At 45.3% G+C, this 21,549-nt stretch overlaps 1 protein-coding gene across 1 annotated transcript; it reads right to left on the reverse strand.

Annotated features, from left to right (window-relative positions):
- Nucleotides 1-1,470: 1,470 nt before the first annotated feature.
- On the reverse strand, nt 1,471-21,518 carry CYP4F11 (cytochrome P450, family 4, subfamily F, polypeptide 11). The gene is given in 12 exon segments (NM_001133753.1): nt 1,471-1,704; nt 2,099-2,181; nt 2,396-2,460; nt 2,556-2,689; nt 9,840-9,969; nt 10,165-10,231; nt 11,604-11,874; nt 12,553-12,674; nt 14,931-15,058; nt 15,149-15,202; nt 17,175-17,319; nt 21,200-21,518. Coding segments are annotated over 12 exon segments (1,575 nt in total). The 5' UTR covers nt 21,398-21,518; the 3' UTR covers nt 1,471-1,526.
- Between the last annotated feature and the right edge of the window lie 31 nt (nt 21,519-21,549).

The following is a 21,549-nucleotide window of genomic DNA, read 5'->3' on the forward strand; positions in this document are numbered from 1 at the left end:
GAACCCAGCCGAGGAGCAGCGGCAGCAGCAGTGGCGCCCCGCGCTCCCTGGGGCCCTCCAGAAAGTTTTTTTGTGGATATCAGCAATCTAATTCTAAAATTTATATGAAGAGACAAAAGACTCAGAATAACCAACACAATATTGAAGGAGTAGAACATAATTGGAGGACTGACAATATCCAAGTGTAAGACTTACTGTGAAGCTACAGTAACCAAGATGTTGTGGTATTGGTAAAAGAAAAGACAAATAGGTCAATGGAACAGAATATTAAAAGCCCAAAAAATAGATCCAAATAAATATAGGCAACTTATCTTTGATAAAGGTGCAAAGGCAATACAATGGTCCCAAATAAAAAATATAATGTATTTGGAGATCAGAATCAAGGCCAGAGTAACCGAGTGTAGCAAGGGAGGGAGATCAGCTAGAGAAGAGATTAGAGAAGTCAACAGGGTTTAGTGATGCATCATCCCTTAGGCTATGAAAAGAGATCAATGTTTGTAGCAGGATTTTATTTTGAGACACTGACTGAGGTTTCTTTCATTCTCCTACCACCTCACACAGTCAGGTGCCTTCACCACCCTCAGGAAAAAAAATATATATATATATCTTATATGCACAGCCCTCTAGGAGAAGAGATTGTTCAAGGAGCACAGATATTAGAACTGTCACCTTTGAGTTCCAAAACACAGCCTTTAAAGTCACGGTAGAAATAACGCTCTTGAAAGACAACATTCTTTAACAGCCAGACTTTCTGAGAGAGGAAATAATAATGGCTCCATATATTTAGCATTCATTGTGTGCCAGGCACAGTTCTGAGTCCCTTATATTGAGACCTCAGGAAAACCCTGATATAGATAATGTTGTTGTCTCCATTATATGGTTGAGGGAACCGAGGCACAGAGAGAGGAATTAACTTGCTCAAGTCACGCAGCAGAGCCAGGACTTGAGCCCAAGCAGTCTGGCTCCAGATCCTATGCCTCTGAAGGTAAGGGAAGAGAGTCACAGAGGGAACGCACTGGGAGGGGGAGAAACAGGGGTGGGATGTTGGTGGAAAAAGGAACTAAAAATTTCTGAGAGCCTGCCAGGGTGGCAGCTGCACCCCTTTCCCTTTGTTCTGAGCTGAGGACTCCAGTCTTGGGAGGACATTCCCAGGACAGATGAAGGGATCTGCCCCTATGGTTGCTTCTTGCTGAATCAGAGTCTCAGTCTTGCTCCTTAAATCCATTCTTAATCCTGTTCCCTCTCCTGCTCAAACACCTCCCAGGGCTCCCTACTGCCCACAGGATAAAGTTTTTACTTGGGCTCTGGGAGAACCCACTAAGGGCCTAGGTGCCCTCTGCTCAGCCAGAAAGGCCGTCAGGGTTTTGGGTTCAGAGACATCACCCTGCCTCCACCCACTCACCTCCCTTTCTTAGATCCCACCAGTCCCCAGGAGCCCCATGCTGGCTGTCAATGAGGCTCAAGCAGAGGTGTCAGCATAGTTTTATTCCTGGGACTCTCCAAAGGTGGGTGGGTGGGTAGGACAGTCACTGTGAGTTCACACCCAGGGGCTCCACCCGCAGCCAAAGTCCACCCTCTGCGCGCAATATCAGCTCCGGCTTCCTGCGGGGTTCAGTGTGGGTTGGCAGGATGCGGAAGTGCAGCAGCGTCAGCGCCAGGACCACCTTCATCTCAGCCATGGCGAACGCCTGCCCGATGCAGTTTCTGGGAGCAAAAGTGAGGGAATCTGACTGGCCCATGACCCCCATCCAGGCCCCATCGTGCTTAGAACTTGGCCTGGGACCCCGAATCGCACCCAGATCGGCTTGAGGGGCAGAAAGAGGGGCTAAGTGTCCATAGGACTCCCATGTGTGCTTGCATATCCCTCAAACCTGGCCCAGGCTCCTACCCCCAGTTCAGATCAACAGATGAAGGAGGGGACTCTGAGCACACCGCAGACCCCTCTAGGACCTTCCCAACCCCATTCTGTGAACAGTTACCCATGAACTCCTGAGGAAGGAGGGAAGGAGAGCTGGAACTGGGACCATCTGTAACTTCCCCCTTTTTGGGCCCCTGCACCCGTCATGCCATCTCTGCCTCAGACACAGGCCACCCTTACCTGGGCCCTGCCGAGAAGGGAATAAAAGCCAGAGGTGACCTCTCCTTGATGTTCTCTTGGTCGAAACGGAAGGGGTCGTAGACCTGCAGGTGAGACCAAGAAGGCCTGCTGGGTGGGGTCTCCTAGTTGGGTGGGGTCTCCCAGTTGTCTCCAAGATCTCCGGCCTTGGAGAGACATTTTGGCAGATGTGTCTCCATTGAGGGGAGGTGATGTTGGATTTTCCTGGTCAAAACCCTGTCACCTCCTCTAGGAACCTTGGAATGGACTCCAAAAAGGGTGGGGTGAGGGAGGCAGTACCTCAGGGTCTGGCCACACAGTTGGGTTGTAATGGATCCCGATAATACTGATGAGGCAGACAATGCCTGTGGGAGAGAAGAGGGCAGTCAAGACAAGGCCCCCCTGCCTGAGGGACCCCTCTTGCTACCCAGGAGGCTCCTCCCCCTGAGGCTGTGAGTACCTTTGGGGATGACCCGGCCATCTGGGAGCACAATGTCCTGGGTGCAACATCGGGAGATGACAGGGACTGGGGGATGCAGCCGGAGGCTCTCCTTAATGCACATGGTCAGGAAGGGCAGCTGGGCCAGGTCGTCCCTAAGAAAACACCCCAGCCCCTACCATTATTAAGGGAACAAAGACACAATTCTCCAGCTTCTCTGTTTCCAAGCAAGACTTTTTCTCCCTATCACAAAATAAATTCCACATGGATGAAATACTGGAGAATTTAAAAAGCAGAAAAAAATTAGAAAAGCAGAGAATTAGAAAAGTACAAGAAAAAAATGTTGCCGATTTTTTAAAGATTATTCTGAGGAAAACACAACACTCTGAAGCCAACTATTAAAGAGGTTAACATATTGGCATAAAAGTAAATATCCTTTATGGCAAGAAAGCAAACATAAAATACAAGTGAATAAGAAACAAAATACCCGGATCCAGTGTTTTGCTCTTATTCATCATTGTATTAGAGATAGTAGCAAATGCAATTAGACAAGGGAAAAAAAAAGAAAGGAATGCAATTTGAAATGTGGCGGTGGCAGATGGTGATTTTATACTTAGAAAAACAGAACACTTCACTGGAAAACATTTATAAACATTTAAGACCCAGTAAGGGAGCTGAATTGTTTGCTTAATCTTTCTTCTTTTTCTGTGGCTGTTTAAAATTTTAATACATTGTACACTTAAGTGGCTCTAAATTTAAAAACTATAAAACATCCTCTACCCCATGGCCCAAAGTCACCTGCTTCTTCTCCTCACAGGTTGCCTAAGTTATTATTATTTTTATGTATCTTTCTAGAGCTAATTTTTAGTATCTTAAAAATATGAGTACATCATATACTATACACATATTCCATATCTTTTCTCATTTAACAATATGTCAGTCTTTTCTTGTGTAGCTCCTGGGACTTGTATCAAAATAGGGTTATCCCTACTCTGAAGCTATAAAATAATTTTCCCATGGTTTCTTCTAGAGCTTTTAACAGCCTTTAAAAAAAAACTATGTACTTGAGTAATCTAAACATTGTCTTATTATAAGACATGGCAACCAGATTGAGTTGATTTTTTTCCAGGAAAATAACAAGCATCTGGAAAAAGATAAAAGATAAGATATTAATAATAATGATAATGTAAAATATCTGAATTAAATTTTAACAAGAGATATAAAGTCTCTGTATTTCAAATGAATTTATACATTTCCCTCTATCTGAATAAAAGATACATTTCACCATAGCAACAAAATATGTAAGGACTGATTTAACAAAACATGCATATGATATCTAAGCAAATATTTTCAGCACTATTAAAAGCTTAAATATTATTTGAATACATTAATAACCATTTTACTATGACAAACTATGTGTCAATATTATGATGTTACCTGTTTTTACACATATCAATCATATATCCAAGTCAAACAAGAGAATATATTCAGTGCAAATGATAATCTATCTAATTTTTAGGAACTTGATGAACTTACTCTAAACTTTTTTGGGAAGACAAAAATCATGAAGAGCTAGGTCAATGTGAAAATAAAATATTAGAGAAGAGGAAGTCGGCTTAGGCAAAGAATGCATGACTAAGACCTCAAAAGCAAATGCAACAAAAACAAAAATAAAGAAATCGGTCCTAATTAAACTAAAAAGCTTGTGCACAACAAAAGAAACAATCAGCAGAGTAAACAAGCAACACACATAGTGGAAGAAAATATTTGCAAATTATGCATCTGACAAGGGACTAGTATCAAGAATCTACAAGGAACTCAAACAAATCAGCAAGCAAAAAACCAAATAACCCCATCAAAAAGTAGGCAAAGACATGAATAGGCATTTCTCAAAAGAAAATGTACAAACGGTGAACCAACATATTTAAAAATGCTCATCACTAATCATCAGGGAAATACAAATTAAAACCACAATGAGATACCCCCTACTTCTGCAAGAATAACCATAACTAAAAAGTCAAAAAACAATAGATTTTGGTGTGGATATGGTGAAAAGGGAACACTTTTACATTGCTGCAGCAAATGTAAATTAGTACAACCTCTGTGGAAAGCAGTAAGGAGATTCCTTAGAGAACTAAACATAGATCTACTATTCCATCCAACAATCTCACTACTAGGTATCTACCCAAAGGAAAATAAGTCATTATATGAAAAAGACACATGCACACACATGCTTATAGTAGCACAATTCACAATTGCAGGGATATGGAACCAATCTATGTGCCCACTGACAAATGACTGGATAAAGAAAATGCGGCATATATACACCATAGAATACTACTCAGCCATTAAAAGGAATGTCTTTTGCAACAACTTGGATGGAGCTGGAGATCATTATTCTAAGTGAAGTAACTCAAGAATAAAAAACCAAATATCATATAGTCTCACTTATAAGTGGAAGCTATGCTATGAGGATGCAAAAATATACAGAGTGATATAATGGACTTTGGGGACTCAGGGAGGGATGTTGGGAGGGAGGCAAGGGATAAAAGGTTACAAATTGGGTACAGTGTACACTGCTTAAGAGACAGGTGCATTCATCCATGTAACCAAAAACCACCTGTACCCCACCCCCAAATTATTGAAATAAAAACAGAAGAGAAAGTCACTCTACCAGATATTAAGACCTATTACTGTACTGCTACAGTAAAAAATGTAGCATGGCAAAGCTGCAAGAACAGAAAAACAGACCAAAGAACAGAATAGGGAGCTCAGAGACAGATATGTGAATACGTGAAAACCCACATCTGGTAAAGGAAGCCCCACAAAACCCTGGGAAATGGATGGATAGTACATCTACATAAGAAAATGTGGACAAAATTGGCTTCATATAAACTAACCAAAAGTGCCCCCAAGAAGTCAAAAGGCAACAAAAGACAGAAAAAAAGATTTATTTTAATACATAGTCTCATAAGTAAATATGGGAAAATAACCCAAAGGAAAACAGCAATGTAAGATGATCTCTTCCATAAAAAGAAAAAAAAATGGCAAGAGATATTCTATCCCACTCTTATTTAAGGAAATGTTCACTAAAAGAAGAAATATGCAGACTGACAAAAATTTAGTGTGGTGAGTCCTCAAAGATCTAGGGGCAGAAATACCATTTGACCCAGAAATCCCATTACTGGGTATAGATCCAAATGAATATAAATCATTCTGTTATAAAGATACATGCATACATATGTTCATTGCAGCACTATTCAGAATAGTGAAGACATGGAATCAACCCAAATGCCCATCAGTGATAATCCAGATAAAGAAAATGTGGTTCATACACACCATGGAATACTATGCAGCCATAAAAATGAACAAGATCATGTCCTTTGTAGGAACAGGAATGGAGCTGGAAGCCGTTATTCTCAGCAAACTAATGCAGGAACAGAAAACCAAACACCACATGTCCTCACAAGTGGGAGCTGAACAAGGAAAACGCATGGACACATGGTGGGGAACAACACACTCTGGGGCCTGTCACAGGGAGGGGTTGGGGAAGCGAGAGCATCAGGAAGAATAGCTAATGGATGCTGGGCTTAATACCAAGGCGATGGGTTGATAGGTGCAGCAAACCACTATGGCACACGTTTACTTGTGTAACCAATCTGCATAGCCCGAAACTTAAAATAAAAGTTGAAAAAAAATAATAATAATAATAATGTAATACTCTTGGCGAAGTTGTGGGAAAGCTGGTGCCACCAAACTCAGCTAACAGGAATAGATTTTTTATTATTATTAAAATTGTAGAGTAAAATGGCCTTTGATTCTGCAATTGCACTTTTGGGAATTTGTCCTGCAGAGATATTCACACAAATAAGCAATGATCACTGTACACACATGTACAGTGTGTGTACCTGACTGCAACAGGTTTAATTTAGCAAAAGTCTGAAACAAGCTAAATATACATTGATGGAAAGAGGTTTAGATAAACATCCACACAACAGAACACTAGTACCATAGAATACAATGCAACTACAAAAAAGGAGGAAATAGGTCACTAGCTGTGTCACACAATGCAGGCTGGAAGGTAAATCAGTACAGAGATTCTGGAAGGTATATTGGCCTTATCTACAATAACTGGAAAGATACACAAGGCTTTCAACAAAGGTGTGAAACAAATAAAATATGGAATGTTATGCCATGCTAAAAAAAGAACAGCTGTAAGACACACTGTTGAGTGGCAAAAATAAGCCACTCAACAGTGCTTATGTATGTATTTACATACATGTTCAAAAATGCATGTATGTAAATAGCAAAGAGCAAAATACATAGTGTGTATATATATAATATATATATTTCTATGTATATGGAAATATATACATTTCATTGACTCCTAATTATTAAATTAAATAAACATATTAATAACATATTATAATTTAATAATTAGAAATATATATAGTATATATAGTGTGTATGTATATACTACTCTATATATAGAGTATATATATACACACTACATATAAGTATATAGTATATATGGAAATATATATTTCTATGTATATGAAATATATACATTTCATTGACTCCTAATTATTAAATTAAATAAATATATTAATAAATTTAATATATATTAAAATATACAAATATGTATATATTTCATTGACTCCTATTTATATCAATAAAATACATAGTATATATATGGAAATAGATGATAGAGATAGATCGATGGATGGATGGATAGATAGACAAGAAGGATGAATAGATAGGATAAAGGATGGATGGATGGATGGATGAACAGATGGACAGATGTATAGATAGATAGATAGATAGATAGATAAGCAGACAGTTAGATGACAAATTGATGTCTCAGGAGACCCCTTTAGGGAAAGGGAGGATATTAGGTGGAGTGGTGGGAATGTCAAGGTTAAACCCTGTCTTATCTGTAATGTCTCATTGAGTCCAAGAAGAATCTGTTCTCATCATTGTTTTTGTAAGTCAACACTCATTTTCCATGTATAAATGCAAAATAGAATAGTATTCAGCCTTTAAAATGAAAAGAATCCTGTCATTTGGTGACAATATGGATGATTCTGGAGGACATTATGCTAAGTGAAATAAGCCAGGCACAAGAAGACAAGTAGCAAATGATCTCAATTATCTGTGAGAGCTAAAATAGGTAACATAGAAATCACAGATACAGAAGAAAATGGTGGTTGCCAGAGGAGGGAGGAAGAAAGAACAAGAAGATGTTGGTCAAAGGGTACAAGTTTCCATTAGACGGGAGGAAAAAGTTTTGAGATCTATTATATGCATGGTGACTACAGTTAATAATAATACATTATGTTTTCCAAAATGGCTAAAAGAGAAAATTTCAAATGTTCTCACTGCTAAAATAATAAGTATATGAGGTAATGGATATGACCATCAGGTTGATTTAATCATTCTGCATTGTGTACATCATAACATCACAGTGTACCCCATAAATATATATAATCAAAATTTGTCAATTAAAAATAAAGACAAATTGAAAAACAAACTCATTTTCCAAAACTCATATTTTGAGAAAAACAGAAGATCTTAAAGATACATTGTTAGTGTGCAGACCTGTGTCTATTTTATGTACTCCTACACATATAGAAAAAGAGAGCGTGTGTTCATATACAGTGGGCATCAGGATAGCCATTTTCTAGGACACACAGAAAACCATTGATGATGGAAACTGCCAGAGTGAGGAGTGTGAGGCTTAAGGAGGAAGCTCATTTTTTATCAAAATTTTTGGACACTTTTTTTTAACAATGTGTAATTTTGCTTGAAATCTTGGTTTTAAAAGCATAAAAATGTTTCTCCACCTTACAGGACTCTGTGCTGAGCAAAGGCTTGGATGTAAGGGTGCTACCTTCAAAAGGCTTGTCCGGCTCAGTGTCTCCTCTCCATCCCCAGCTCCTGGCCTGGCTCAGACCTCAGAATGTCCTTCCCTGGGACTTCCTTCTACTGTCCTCTCCAGTATGCCCTCTACACTAGCCCTAAAAAGGTTGTTCTGCTACCTGTCCCTTCCCATTGCCCTTGAGTTAAAATTGAAGTTCTTGACTTTTTTTTCCATGTATTCCACACCCAGGCTCTGCTGCTATCTCCAGGTTCATCATCTCATCATGACTCAGTTTCTCCCTCTCTATTAATCTCTGTTTCTTTCTGTCTTCCCTCTCTCTTTCTTTCTCTCTCTCTTTCCTTGTCTCTCCATTCTCTTTTTTATGACCTTCCCCCTCCGCCTGCACACAAGCCACTTCTCTCTTTCCCTCTTTTCTTTCTCTTCTCTCTGTTTCTCTTGCTCTTGGTCTCTCTCTCTCTCTTTCTCTCTCTCTCTCTCTGTCTCTCTCTCTCTCTCTCCCTCCCTCTCTCCTCTCTCGACCTTTGCCTAGGCTCTCTTCTTGACCTAGAGCCCTACTGCATCCAAATATCTACTGATCATTATTAAGGATCTCAACTGAGACACCTCACTTTTATTTTCATCTATTCATGTCTTTTAGAGAAAAATTCTCACTATGTTGTCCAGGCTCATCTTGAAGTACTGGCCTCAAGTGATCCTCCTACCTCAGCCTCCTGAGTGGCTGGGATTACAGGTGCCAGCCACCGTGCCCGGGTGAGACACTTTCTGTACCCCCAGTCATGCTTCTCTTGTTCTCAACCTCATCCCTGCCCATGTGGGCTGGGAGTTTCCTGTCCTGGGACTGTTCCCCCACCAGGCTGGGAGCACCTGGAAAACAGATCGCAGGGCTGGATCCTTCCAAGGTCTCCAGAACACCGAAAGGTGCTAGATACAAAACTGGGGATAGGAATGCAGTGTGGGAGCGTTTGCTGAATGAAGACTGGATGGATGAACAATGCAGGTGTTCTGGATAGGAATGAATGACTTTTACCCTCAGGTCTCCCTTATAAATCCCTGGACTGTACAACAGGATTGAAATTAGGGTACGGAAGAGCAAACATTCAGAAAGTGAAGATGTTTGAAAAAACATGATAATTCAGTGAAAAGAGGAGGTGGAGGAGAAATTCATTTGCTGAACACATGCTAAGTGGCATCATCTGCCTTCACATGCTGTCACCAATTCTCCCAGCAGCCCAGGTCCCAAAAGCCTGCAAACCATCCCCTGCTGGCCGGGCTGTGTATTAAGCCCTGCTTCTGAGATTTGCACTGATTCCCACTAAGTGATAATGGAAGAATTGACAAAAAAAAAAAAAAACTCCCTCCCTCCGCCCACCTGAGGAGCAGAACCAATGAGAAAAGATCAGGAACAGGCCAGCACCTGCACTCACCATTCAATCTCTATAGGTTCACGGTCCTTCAGAAGCTCTTGCACTTCTTGCCGGCACCGTTCCTGGTATTCTGGGTGCTTTGCAAGGTGGTATAGGACCCAGGAGAGACCACTGGCTGTAGTGTCATGGCCTGAGGGGCAGCCAAGCAAAACTGGGTTTCTGGGCTGCTTCAGCACCAGAGGGTGGAGAGCACCCAAACTTTGAGGCCCTCAGGAGAATGTGGGGAGGGAGGATGGGCAGAATGAAGTGATCCAGGGTCCACCCACTATGTCCCTGGGATGGAGAGGCCCCTGTCCCCACTGTAGTCCCACACTGAGACCCTCACCCTCAAACATGAAGGTGTCAGCTTCTGCTCTTATGTCCTCATCAGACAATTCCTTCCCATCTTCATCCTGGAGAGAAGGCAAGACAATATCCCTGCCCCAAATCACACCAGCTCTGAAGGCTCTTGAGTCAAACCTAAGACAATTTCTGAAGATCCATCCTCCTTCCAGAAACCCAAGCCCATCATGCACTCCTAGATGTCTCTTGGTCACCACCATCACAGCCCACCACCCACAGGCTTCCCCGCTGGCTTCTTCACCTCCTATTTGGACCTGCTGGGAAAAGTCAATGACCTATGGATATTTTCTTGTTTCGAATAATGAGGACTTTTGGAGTAAAGCATTAACTGGCAACCTGGGTTACAGCATATTTCAATGGCAATTTCGCTTGGAGGTTAGAAATTAAGTATTGGCTGGGCGTAATGGCTCACGCCTGTAATCCCAACACTTTGGAAGGCCGAGGCAGGTGGGTCACCTGAGGTCGGGAGTTCGCAACCAGCCTGACCAACATGGAGAAAACCTGTCCCTACTAAAAAAAAAAAAAAAAAAAATTAGCTTGGAACAGTGTTGCATGCCTGTAATCCCAGCTATTCAGGAGGCTGAGGCAGGAGAATCGCTTGAACCTGGGAGGCAGAGGTTGCAGTGAGCCAAGATCACACCATTGCACTCCAGCCTAGGCAACAAGAGTGAAACTCTGTCTCAAAAAAAATAAAAGAAAGAAAGAAAGAAATGAAGTATTACTCTGAATGTATTTGCTCACATTCTAGAGCGGTAAACTCAGAGAATCCTTCTTATCTTTCCAGAAGGCATCTGGGTTATAAACCTATAAACCTACAGGCATGGCAATCTCACTGGAAAGGAGTAGTTTTTATTCCAGAACAAAGCAAACATTCTCTCTCTCTCTCTCTCTTTCTCATTCCCACTCTCGCCCTGGAAGGAAGAAGGGGCAGATGTGCTAGTTATCCTATGTAAGCCCCAAGATGTATACTGTGGGGCCCCTCTCTGCAGTGCATTCTGGTGTATTTACAGGTAAAAACATTATGTTACCCTAGAAGGAATATGGGAATGGAGAGCCAGCTCTACAATCCTACTCTGGTTGCTGCTATTGCTGTGAATGATGAATAGGCTGCTGTGATCCAGGGGTTTGGTGCATCTGTCATCATAGATACAGACATAGACATATAGATATGCATAAAAATGTGTCAGCCTAACTTGCTAACATGTAAGTAGAGTAAAATCTCAGGCTCCTCACTATTTCAAACTTAGCAGTCCCCTGCCAGCTGAATTCCACAGAGTCATCTCTCAAACCTATCTCTGACCTGTCTTTTTCAAGCATGTTCCATGGCTCCCAGTGCCCTTTGGATCAAGTCCAACTTCTTTCATTTGACAGAGGCATAAATCTCCACTCTGCTACTTGAATTCACATCCCAGAGAAGCCTACCTTGCTCAGCAGAAGCACATCAATGAAGTCTAAAGTCTTGGACTTTGCCTTGTTCTTGAGGAAATCATCAATACCCTGAGTGGGGAGGGTGCGGCGCCGCTCCTGGATGACGGCATCTGTGAAGTCGTGCACCAGGTGGCAAGCCCTGCGGAAGCGCTGCCCGTCAGGAGTGAGATAATACAGGAAGTCCGTGTGCAAGAGAATCTGCTGGTTTCTCTTTTCTACAAAGGCACTGAGCTCCAAGATGGCGGCAATATATTCACTGGGCTTCCTGCATGAAGGAGGTAACAACTTAACATATGCAAAGTCCCAGGAGCACCTCTCACCAGCAGCTAGAAGCTACTGCTCATCAGGAAATTGAGTATCCAGAAACAGCCAGGAGACTTCACTCTCCAAACTCTCTTCTCTGAGGCATCCCATCTCTGAGAGCTGCCTCCATGCACCCAGGTACCCAGAGCATAGCTTGGACACCATGCTTCTCTCCCATCTCTCCCACCCAGTATCCAGCCTGGACTCTTTTCCTTCCAAAAACTGTTCACAAAACTCAGACCTCACCGTCTTCCAGCTCTTTCTGACCCAGCCCCCACCATAACTGACTTGCATTCAATGTCTGCTCCATGTAGCGTCTACATGACAGGCAGACCTCCACAGAGCTCAGCTGTGACTACATCTGTCATCGGCTCAACCCCCTTCAAAAGATTCCTGGGAACCTCCTGATAAAGTTCATGCCACTTTTCCTGATTTTCAATGTCCTGAAATCTATACCCTGTCTACTTCCACAATCTCATGTCTACTGTCTCTCTCCCCTTCCCCATCCTTCAAAGCCCAGCTATGACACACAGAAAGTGCCTTCAGAAAGGCACTTCTGGTTACCCCGATCAGCCGTCCTTTTCCAACCTACTCCCTTGGGTTCGAGGCCCAAGTTCTCAGGTCCTAGGAAAGGACTCACTCCTGACAATTGCTTTCAAAGCTGAAGACACATTTCTGCAGACTGTCCAAGGTCATGAGGCTGATGTGTTCAAACATGTCCAGTCTGGCGCTGCCCTCTGAGGCCAGGCGCTGCCACTTGTCCTGGCCAGAGAAAAAACAGAGCCAAAGCTGGGAACTGCCTCCTGGGAGCACCTTCCCAGACCCAAACTTCAAGATGGACTCCCCGCAATCATCCTCCTGGTCCTCTGCCCCAGGTACCCATCCCCAGGAAGGACCAGCCTTGGATAGGAGTGGAAACTGTTACTATTAGGAGATAAAGACTCATGGCTGGGAGTCGAGAGACCTGGGTTCAAGTCCCAGTTCAGCCTCATATGGTCTGTGTGCTCTTGGTCAACCTCCTGCACTCCCATAGGTCCCATCTATCAAATCTTCAGTAACAGTTAGGACAACATGCTTTGGGGCCAGATAAACCAGGACAGAATCACTGCTCCACCACTCCTAGCTCACTTGCTATCTGGTTGAACTTTGGCAAGCTCCCTAATCTCTCTGGACCTCAGTTTCATAGTCTGCAACAGGGCAAAACCAACCAAAGCCCCACGGGATTATTAAAATTAAATTACAAAATATGTATCATGGAGTTGGCAAATGGTACTGTTTCTGGGATATGGTGAGTGCTCAGTAAATGTTGGTTTTACTCATCTCCATTGCTATAAATTCATTTCAAAAATATCCCTATTGTGGGAGGGGAACACTGCACACTGGGTCCTGTCAGGGGTTTGGGGACAAGGGGAGGGAAAGCATAAGGACAAATACCTAGTGCATGTGGGGCTTAAAACCTGGATGATGGGTTGGTGGGTGCAGCAAACCACCATGGCACATTTATATATACACACAGATATATATACACACATATGTACACACACACAAACACACACACACACACCCTGTAGTTGTTTGGGCCATTTCTCAGAATTGTGTTTGCAGAGAACAACATTGAGACATAAGACAATGACTGCTCCTGGACACGTATCAGGCTTGCTTCTGCTTGCTAAAAAAGCAGATTCCCGGCCGGGTGCGGTGGCTCACGCCTGTAATTCCAACACTTTGGGAGGCCAAGGCGGGTGGATCACGAGGTCAGGAGATCGAGACCATCCTGGCTAACATGGTGAAACCCCGTCTCTACTAAAAATACAAAAAATTAGACGGGCATGGTGATGGGCGCCTATAGTCCCAGCTACTCAGGAGGCTGAGGTAGGACAATGGCATGAACCTGGAAGGTGGAGCTTGCAGTGAGCAGAGATCACGCCACTGCACTCCAGCCTGAGTGACAGAGTGAGACTCCAGAAAAAAAAAAAGAAAAAGAAAACAGATTCCCTAAGCCTAGTGCTCCTTTCCTTCCATGCACTGTACTGCATGAGCAGGCAACTATTCAAACCTCTCTGTGGCACCCCGTGGGATTTGGGTGGTTTGGAGAAATTATGCAAACCAAGAACATGCTGCCTGCTATGCTGTGAGTAATAAATCGCTGTTTGTCTCTGACCCAGGACTCTCGTATCTCCTTGCAGAATCCATGAAGTATTAACAAAGCTAGCTTATCAGCTTGCAATTAAGAAAAACATCCTAAGCACTTTACAAAATCCCAACTCCCAATTCTTCACTTCTCCCTTTGCACTGTGATTTCCAGCAACTTCTAGTAAGAGATGGAGACTGTTTTATGAACCTTTGAGTCTGTGCTGACCTAAGCCTGGTTGAACTTTGAAACATTGCAGAGAAAATGTCCAGAGACATTATAGTCTCCTGGCCGTCTCTCAGAACCCAGTCTGTGCCATGTGAACAGCAGGGTGCCTCCTGGAGGCAGAGAAACACGTGGAGAAAAGTCCAGGTGTCACAGCTGAGGCCATCTAGGTCAGCCTAAAGCTAGCAAAGCCCCAAACAAACATGTGAATAAACTGAGCCAGGATCAGCAAAGCTGCCCACATGACCCACAGCTGTTCATGTACCAAGAGTGATACCATCCACATGCAGAAGAACCAGCCAACTGTCTCACACACTTGTAAAGTATAATAAACCCTTCTTGCTCTAAACCAATGAGTTTTCAGGCGGTTTGTACTCAGCAATTGCTACTATGCAATCTTCATCTTTACCCTCTTGAGTTTGAAGGATTTCTGTGAGAGAAGCATGGAAACTCACACATTCTGAGACATACTATGTGCTGGGGACATGAATCCATTACCACCTTTTAAGTAGAGATTATTATTCCCATTTTACAGATAGGGAAACCAAGGCTCAGAGAGGAAGAGCATTGGCCCCAAAGCACAACCAAAATTCCAGAGCAGATATGCCTGTGGTCCCTCTGCCCCAAGGCTCCAGCTGGGACCCAGAGTTCAAGGGACTCACGTGCATGATGTTCACACTGTTGTTGAAAATCTTCATATAAGGCTTCAAGATGTTGAAATGGAAGGCAGGCGTCAACATCCGACGGTGGCGGCTCCACTTGTCACCACCACTCAGCAGGAGCCCATCCCCTGGCAGGGCAACCAAGGACAGTGGTCAAGGGCAGCACCCTCCCTTATCCCTAAAGGATATCCCCAACCCCATTCACCTCAATTACTCACCCAGCCAGGGCTTCAGGAAGCCGTAGAAAATCATATCCTTGGGTGCGACAGCAGCTGACATGATTGAGGACCATCAGTGGCCATGGAGAGGGGTAAGAGAAGGACTTTGGGTATGGACGAATGCTCCCAGCCAGGGGTGTGCACTTCCACTCATCCCACCCAGCATAGCAGGAAGAAGGCCAAGGGTAGAGGAAGAAGGGAGGATGGTGGAGGAAAGAGAGACCAGACCAGGCTGCAGCGACAGAGTAGAGCAATAACACAGCATGCCCCAGCACACAGTGACATATCTCCTACGTGGTCCAACATGTTCTGCAACACCTGAGCATAGCTCAACACTCTACAGAATGCCTTTACAGGGATCTAGGACACTCTGTCTACTCCCAGCACTCTCTGCTATCTTCTGACATGGATCTGGGACCTGGAATATTGCCCTGACATTGTTAACATTCCCTGACATGGCCAAAACACACATGACAAACCCTAAATGACACAACATGCTCTGCCATGGACCTGAGATGGTCTGATATGACTTCTGTGTACCCCAATGATGGGTCCCAGATAACATTTAAATATGATGTCATTAATGTCCTAAACATGGCCAGGGTATAACCAAGCTTATTCTTCAGCATAATTCAAATCTACCCTAAGACCTAACTCTACTAAGACTCAAATAATATCTCAGACAGTTCTCAAAGATTCCCTGGGTCCTACACCTTGGACAAGCACCAAACATGGCCAAGACATTTGAAGTAGAATAAAAAGACAATCTCACACTACGTCTCAGAGAAGAACCAAAAAGACTCTGACATGCCCCAAATGTCCTCAGCCGCAACTGAGCCCCGCACATGATGACTTCTCTGTATGATCCCAGGTGGAAGCATATACCAGATACAATCAAATATAATGTAGAAAACATAGGCTATCTATGGGACGCTTGGGAGAAAGGTGGGCTTTCTGATTGGAACTGGGCTTCTGAGACTCATCGTTGACACCATATGAAAAGGCAAAGTGACACAGAGAATAGTAAAATCGAGAGAAGGAGACAGATTCCCAGTGATGTGGATTAATTGACACCTGGATCCAACTATGCCTGAAGACCACTCTCCCCAGACTTACAGCACATTGATTTTCTTTATTTGCTTAGACCACATAAGTTTGAGTTTCCATCACTCGCAACTGAAAGAGACTTCAGCAGCCAGAGAGAGCTGAGGACCTGCCTAGAGTCACTCAGCATCCTGAGGTTACAGCCATAGTTTCTGTGGGATGCTTAGTCTGGCCCCTGCTTAGTCTGGCCTGTTCAAGCACAAGATGAGCAGAGGTAAAGAAAGGGCCCCAGACTGGGGTGGGATCTCCTACTGGAGATTGCTGGGGCCTGGAGCAGGAGAGCCATGAATAGGGTGGATGGGTGACAGGATGAGGTAAAAGGAATAAACTCACCAGACTTGAACATCACATAAATAGCAGCCCAGATTCTCCACCAGCCTCAAATCCCCCTAGTGCTGTAGGCTTAGGGACAGACAAGGCTGATGCCAGGCCTGGCAGGGGGACCTGGATACTAATGATGTCCATTGCATCACCCTTCCCCTTGCTTTAAAATCTTTTTACTCATTTTTCCAGCAACTCCTTCTCCAGGAAGCCTTCCAATCTGCCCCCAGGAAAGACCTTGTTCTCCCAGTTGTCACACCCATCACCTTCTTGCCAATTCCTGACTCCACAAAGTTTGAGATGTCTCTGTCCAGATCCATTTCCTCAAGCATGGGGCTTCCTTGAGGACAGGGCTCTAAATTGAGGCTTCTTGGAGCCCCAGTGGTGCCCAGAACACAAAGGCAGAGAGAGATGGCAGTGGAGGGAGGAGACGCTGACATGGGGGCTCGTGAATACATGAAGGAAAGAGGAACATGGCTGAGAGAGAAACAGGAAGAGGGGCCTGGGTCCTGCAGGGGCCACACAGAAGCTTGGGGAGGGGAGAGGCTAGAAGACCTTTGATGTTTCCCAGCCCCCACCACCACAAGCTCTGCACGGGTACCTGAGGCACTGGTGATAGGCCGGATGATGTCAGGGTGGCATAAAATGAGGAGGGGGAAGGTAGGACCCAGCCACAACTTAAAGCCCTGGGGATATGTGGCCACCAGCTGGGTGAGTGTCTTCATGCCCTCTTCCGTGGGAGTGATCTGAAAGCAAGGCAGAGGCTGTCAGCTCTTGTGATGGTTAATTCTAGGTGTCCTGAATTAACCATGAATTCCATGTGACTGAGCCAAGAGATGCCCAGATAAAACATGCAGGAAAACATTATTTCTGGATGTGTCCATCGGTGTATTCCAGAAGAGATTCTCATTTGAATAGGTAAACTGAGGAAGGATGATCCGCTTCGCCAGTGGGGATGGGTGTCATCCAATCCTTTGATGGTGCAGGTACAACAAAGAGACAGAGGAAAGGGTGGATGTGCGCTGTCTTCTGGAGCTGGCTCATCCATCTGCTCCTGTCCTTGGACATGAGAACTCCAGGTTCTCAGGCCTTTTGGGATTCAGACTGAATTTACAACACCAGTATCCCTGGTTTCTGGCTTGCAGATGCTATATCATGGGACTTCTTCGCCTCCATCATCACATTTTCCAGTTCCCTTAATAAACTCTCTCTCTCTCTCACACACTCTCTCTCTCTCTCTCTGTCTCATACATGCATGAGATATAAGCAGGAAGATATCCTGTCAATTCAATTTCTAAAGAGAACCCTGAGTAATGCACCTCCCCACCAGGAGCCACAGCAAGTTCCCCCTGCAGCCTCCAGATGTGGTGCAGCCTCTGCCCTGAGCAGCGTGTCTGGATTCTGAACAGCTGCAGAGAATCTCTGCTGACCCCTGCTCCTTCTCTCTTAGGGCTGTCTCCAAGATTCAAAGATAATGGCCAGGCGTGGTGGCTCACGCCTGTAATCCCAGCACTTTGGGAGGCCATGGTGGGTGGATCACCTGAGATCAGGTGTTCGAGACCAGCCTGACCAACACAACGAAACCCCCGTGTCTACTAAAAATACAAAAATTAGCCAGGCATGGCGGCTCACACCTGTAGTCCCAGGTACTCAGGAGGCTGAGGCAGGAGAATCACTTGAACCTGGGAGGCGGAGGTTGCAGTGAGCTGAGATTGCACCACTGCACTCTAGCCTGGGCAACAGAGCGAGACTCTGTCTCAAAAATAAATAAATAAATAAATAAATAAATAAATAAATAAATAAATGATCCAAGAGCAAATACCAAAGCAGAGGGAGAAGGCAAGCTGTCTGCTCAAGAAGATGTGTTTTCTCATCTTGGAAATGGTTTCAACCTGGGGACGGCCACATGGAAAAGTCCCCATGGAAGGAGGTTTGTGGACAGCAGTGTGGCCTCAGGACATGTCCCTGAGGCTGGTTCCTACATCCCTTTCACGTCCTGGCTGGTCCGCACTGGCTGCTGTTCCTCCCACACTGGGGACATTCCATTCTCAGCAGCCACCAGGCATAGAGGAGTGACTCTAAACTGTCCACAGTAAGCATCTCCTGCAGGCCAGGCTCTGTGCTAGTGCGTCCTATTCACCCTCCACTGCACCCATGGACACGCCCGTCAATCTTGCCATTTACAAGAGAGCAGACCAACGCCATGTCTCCCAAATGGGAGAGCAGGCCTAAGTCGGAGGCCAAGGTCTGCAGAGTCAAGGACAGCTTCTGAAAAGAGAAGGGAGTGGCCAACTTTTATTCAGGCAGGTAACAAGGCTGACTGGGACATGCTGGTGAGGAACAGCAAGATAGGAGGAAGGTGCCTCCAGAAAAGGAGGCAGCAGAAGACTGCCCACACTTCTCTTCTGGACCCTCTGTGTCCCTGTGTATGGAAAGGGGCTCAGAGCTAATTCCTGTGGGAAAGCAGCAGCACAGAGATGGGCAGACACAAGCAAATGGGCCAGGCAGGGAGTAGTCCCTGGACAGTGGGCTCAGGAGGCCTCAAGTCCAGCAGTGGAGAAGGTGCAAATGCCAGGAGATCTTTGCTTTGTGCACCCATACCACTCCCACAGGAGCCCCTCAGAGGTGCAGTAATACAGGGAAGACAGGCAGGTAAAAGATTCCAGCAGGCTGGAGTGGGAGGACAGGGAGGTGAGAAAGACTTAGGAGGGCACATCAGAGGAATGAGTGAGTGAGGAGAGGAATGAGTGAGTGAGGAGAGGAATGAGTGAGTGAGGAGAGGAATGAGTGAGTGAGGAGAGGAATGAATGAGTGAGGAGAGGAATGAGTGAGTGAGGAGAAGAATGAGTGAGTGAGGAGAGGAATGAGTGAGTGAGGAGAGGAATGAGTGAGTGAGGAGAGGAATGAGTGAGTGAGGAGAGGAATGAGTGAGTGAGGAGAAGAATGAGTGAGTGAGGAGAGGAATGAGTGAGTGAGGAGAGGAATGAGTGAGTGAGGAGAGGAATCAATGAATGAGCAGAGGAACGAGTGAGGAGAGGAATGAGTGAGTGAGGAGAGGAATGAGTGAGTGAGGAGAGGAATGAGTGAGTGAGGAGAGGAATGAGTGAGTGAGGAGAGGAATGAGTGAGGAGAGGAATGAGTGAGTGAGAAGAGGAATGAGTGAGTGAGGAGAGGAATGAGTGAGTGAGGAGAGGAATGAGTGAGTGAGGAGAGAAATGAGTGAGTGAGCAGAGGAATGAGTGAGTGAGGAGAGGAATGAGTGAGTGAGGAGAGGAATGAGCGAGTGAGGAGAGGAATGAGTGAGTGAGGAGAAGAATGAGTGAGTGGTGAGAGGAATGAGTGAGTGAGGAGAGAAATGAGTGAGTGAGGAGAAGAATGAGTGAGTGAGGAGAGGAATGAGTGAGCGAGCAGAGGAATGAGCGAGTGAGGAGAGGAATGAGCGAGTGAGGAGAGGAATGAGTGAGTGAGGAGAGGAATGAGTGAGTGAGGAGAGGAATGAGTCAGTGAGCAGAGGAATGAGTCAGTGAGGAGAGGAATGAGTGAGTGAGCAGAGGAATGAGTGAGTGAAGAGAGGAATGAGTGAGTGAGGAGAGGAATGAGTGAGTGAGGAGAGGAATGAGTGAGTGAGGAGAGGAATGAGTGAGTGAGGAGAGGAATGAGTGAGTGAGGAGAAGAATGAGTGAGTGAGGAGAGGAATGAGTGAGTGAGGAGAGGAATGAGTGAGTGAGGAGAGGAATCAATGAATGAGCAGAGGAACGAGTGAGGAGAGGAATGAGTGAGTGAGGAGAGGAATGAGTGAGTGAGGAGAGGAATGAGTGAGTGAGGAGAGGAATGAGTGAGTGAGGAGAGGAATGAGTGAGGAGAGGAATGAGTGAGTGAGAAGAGGAATGAGTGAGTGAGGAGAGGAATGAGTGAGTGAGGAGAGGAATGAGTGAGTGAGGAGAGAAATGAGTGAGTGAGCAGAGGAATGAGTGAGTGAGGAGAGGAATGAGTGAGTGAGGAGAGGAATGAGCGAGTGAGGAGAGGAATGAGTGAGTGAGGAGAAGAATGAGTGAGTGGTGAGAGGAATGAGTGAGTGAGGAGAGAAATGAGTGAGTGAGGAGAAGAATGAGTGAGTGAGGAGAGGAATGAGTGAGCGAGCAGAGGAATGAGCGAGTGAGGAGAGGAATGAGCGAGTGAGGAGAGGAATGAGTGAGTGAGGAGAGGAATGAGTGAGTGAGGAGAGGAATGAGTCAGTGAGCAGAGGAATGAGTCAGTGAGGAGAGGAATGAGTGAGTGAGCAGAGGAATGAGTGAGTGAAGAGAGGAATGAGTGAGTGAGGAGAGGAATGAGTGAGTGAGGAGAGGAATGAGTGAGTGGGGAGAGGAATGAGTGAGTGGGGAGAGGAATGAGTGAGTGAGCAGAGGAATGAGTGAGTGGGGAGAGGAATGAGTGAGTGGGTAGAGGAATGAGTGAGTGGGGAGAGGAATGAGTGAGTAGGCAGAGGAATGAGTGAGCCGCCTCCCTCTCTTCTCTGTGTTCCCACACCCCAGCCACCCTCAAAACCCAGCTCCCTGAGCCCCATTCCTGACCCTCAGGAACTCCACGCATCCTGAGATCCCAGACCCGTCCTGCTGACAAACTCACCAGGCCCTGGTGTCCCCAAAACCAGTTCTGTTTCGGGGGTTGAGGAAAACTCTGGATGTGGCGGCAGTTGTCATAGAAGGTGTAGGTCCAGGCCAGGACGCGGGCCAGTAGCCAGGAGCCCCCAACCAGCAGCAGAAGCAGCCACGGGGATGCTGCCACGGGCCCAAGGCCCAGCCAGGACAGGCTCAACTGCAGCATCCTGTAGGGCAGCCGGGATGGAGGGTGAGATCCTGAGGCCCAGGGAAGGGCCCAGGAAGCTCCAGGGACAGTGGAGAGGGGCAAAAATGGACAGTGCTGGAGGCAGATCAGGGAAGGCTCTGAGATGGGTAAACAAGAGCTGAGATCTAAAG

This window comes from Pongo abelii, chromosome 20 (genome assembly GCF_028885655.2).
Source record: "Pongo abelii isolate AG06213 chromosome 20, NHGRI_mPonAbe1-v2.0_pri, whole genome shotgun sequence".
NCBI lineage: Eukaryota > Metazoa > Chordata > Mammalia > Primates > Hominidae > Pongo > Pongo abelii.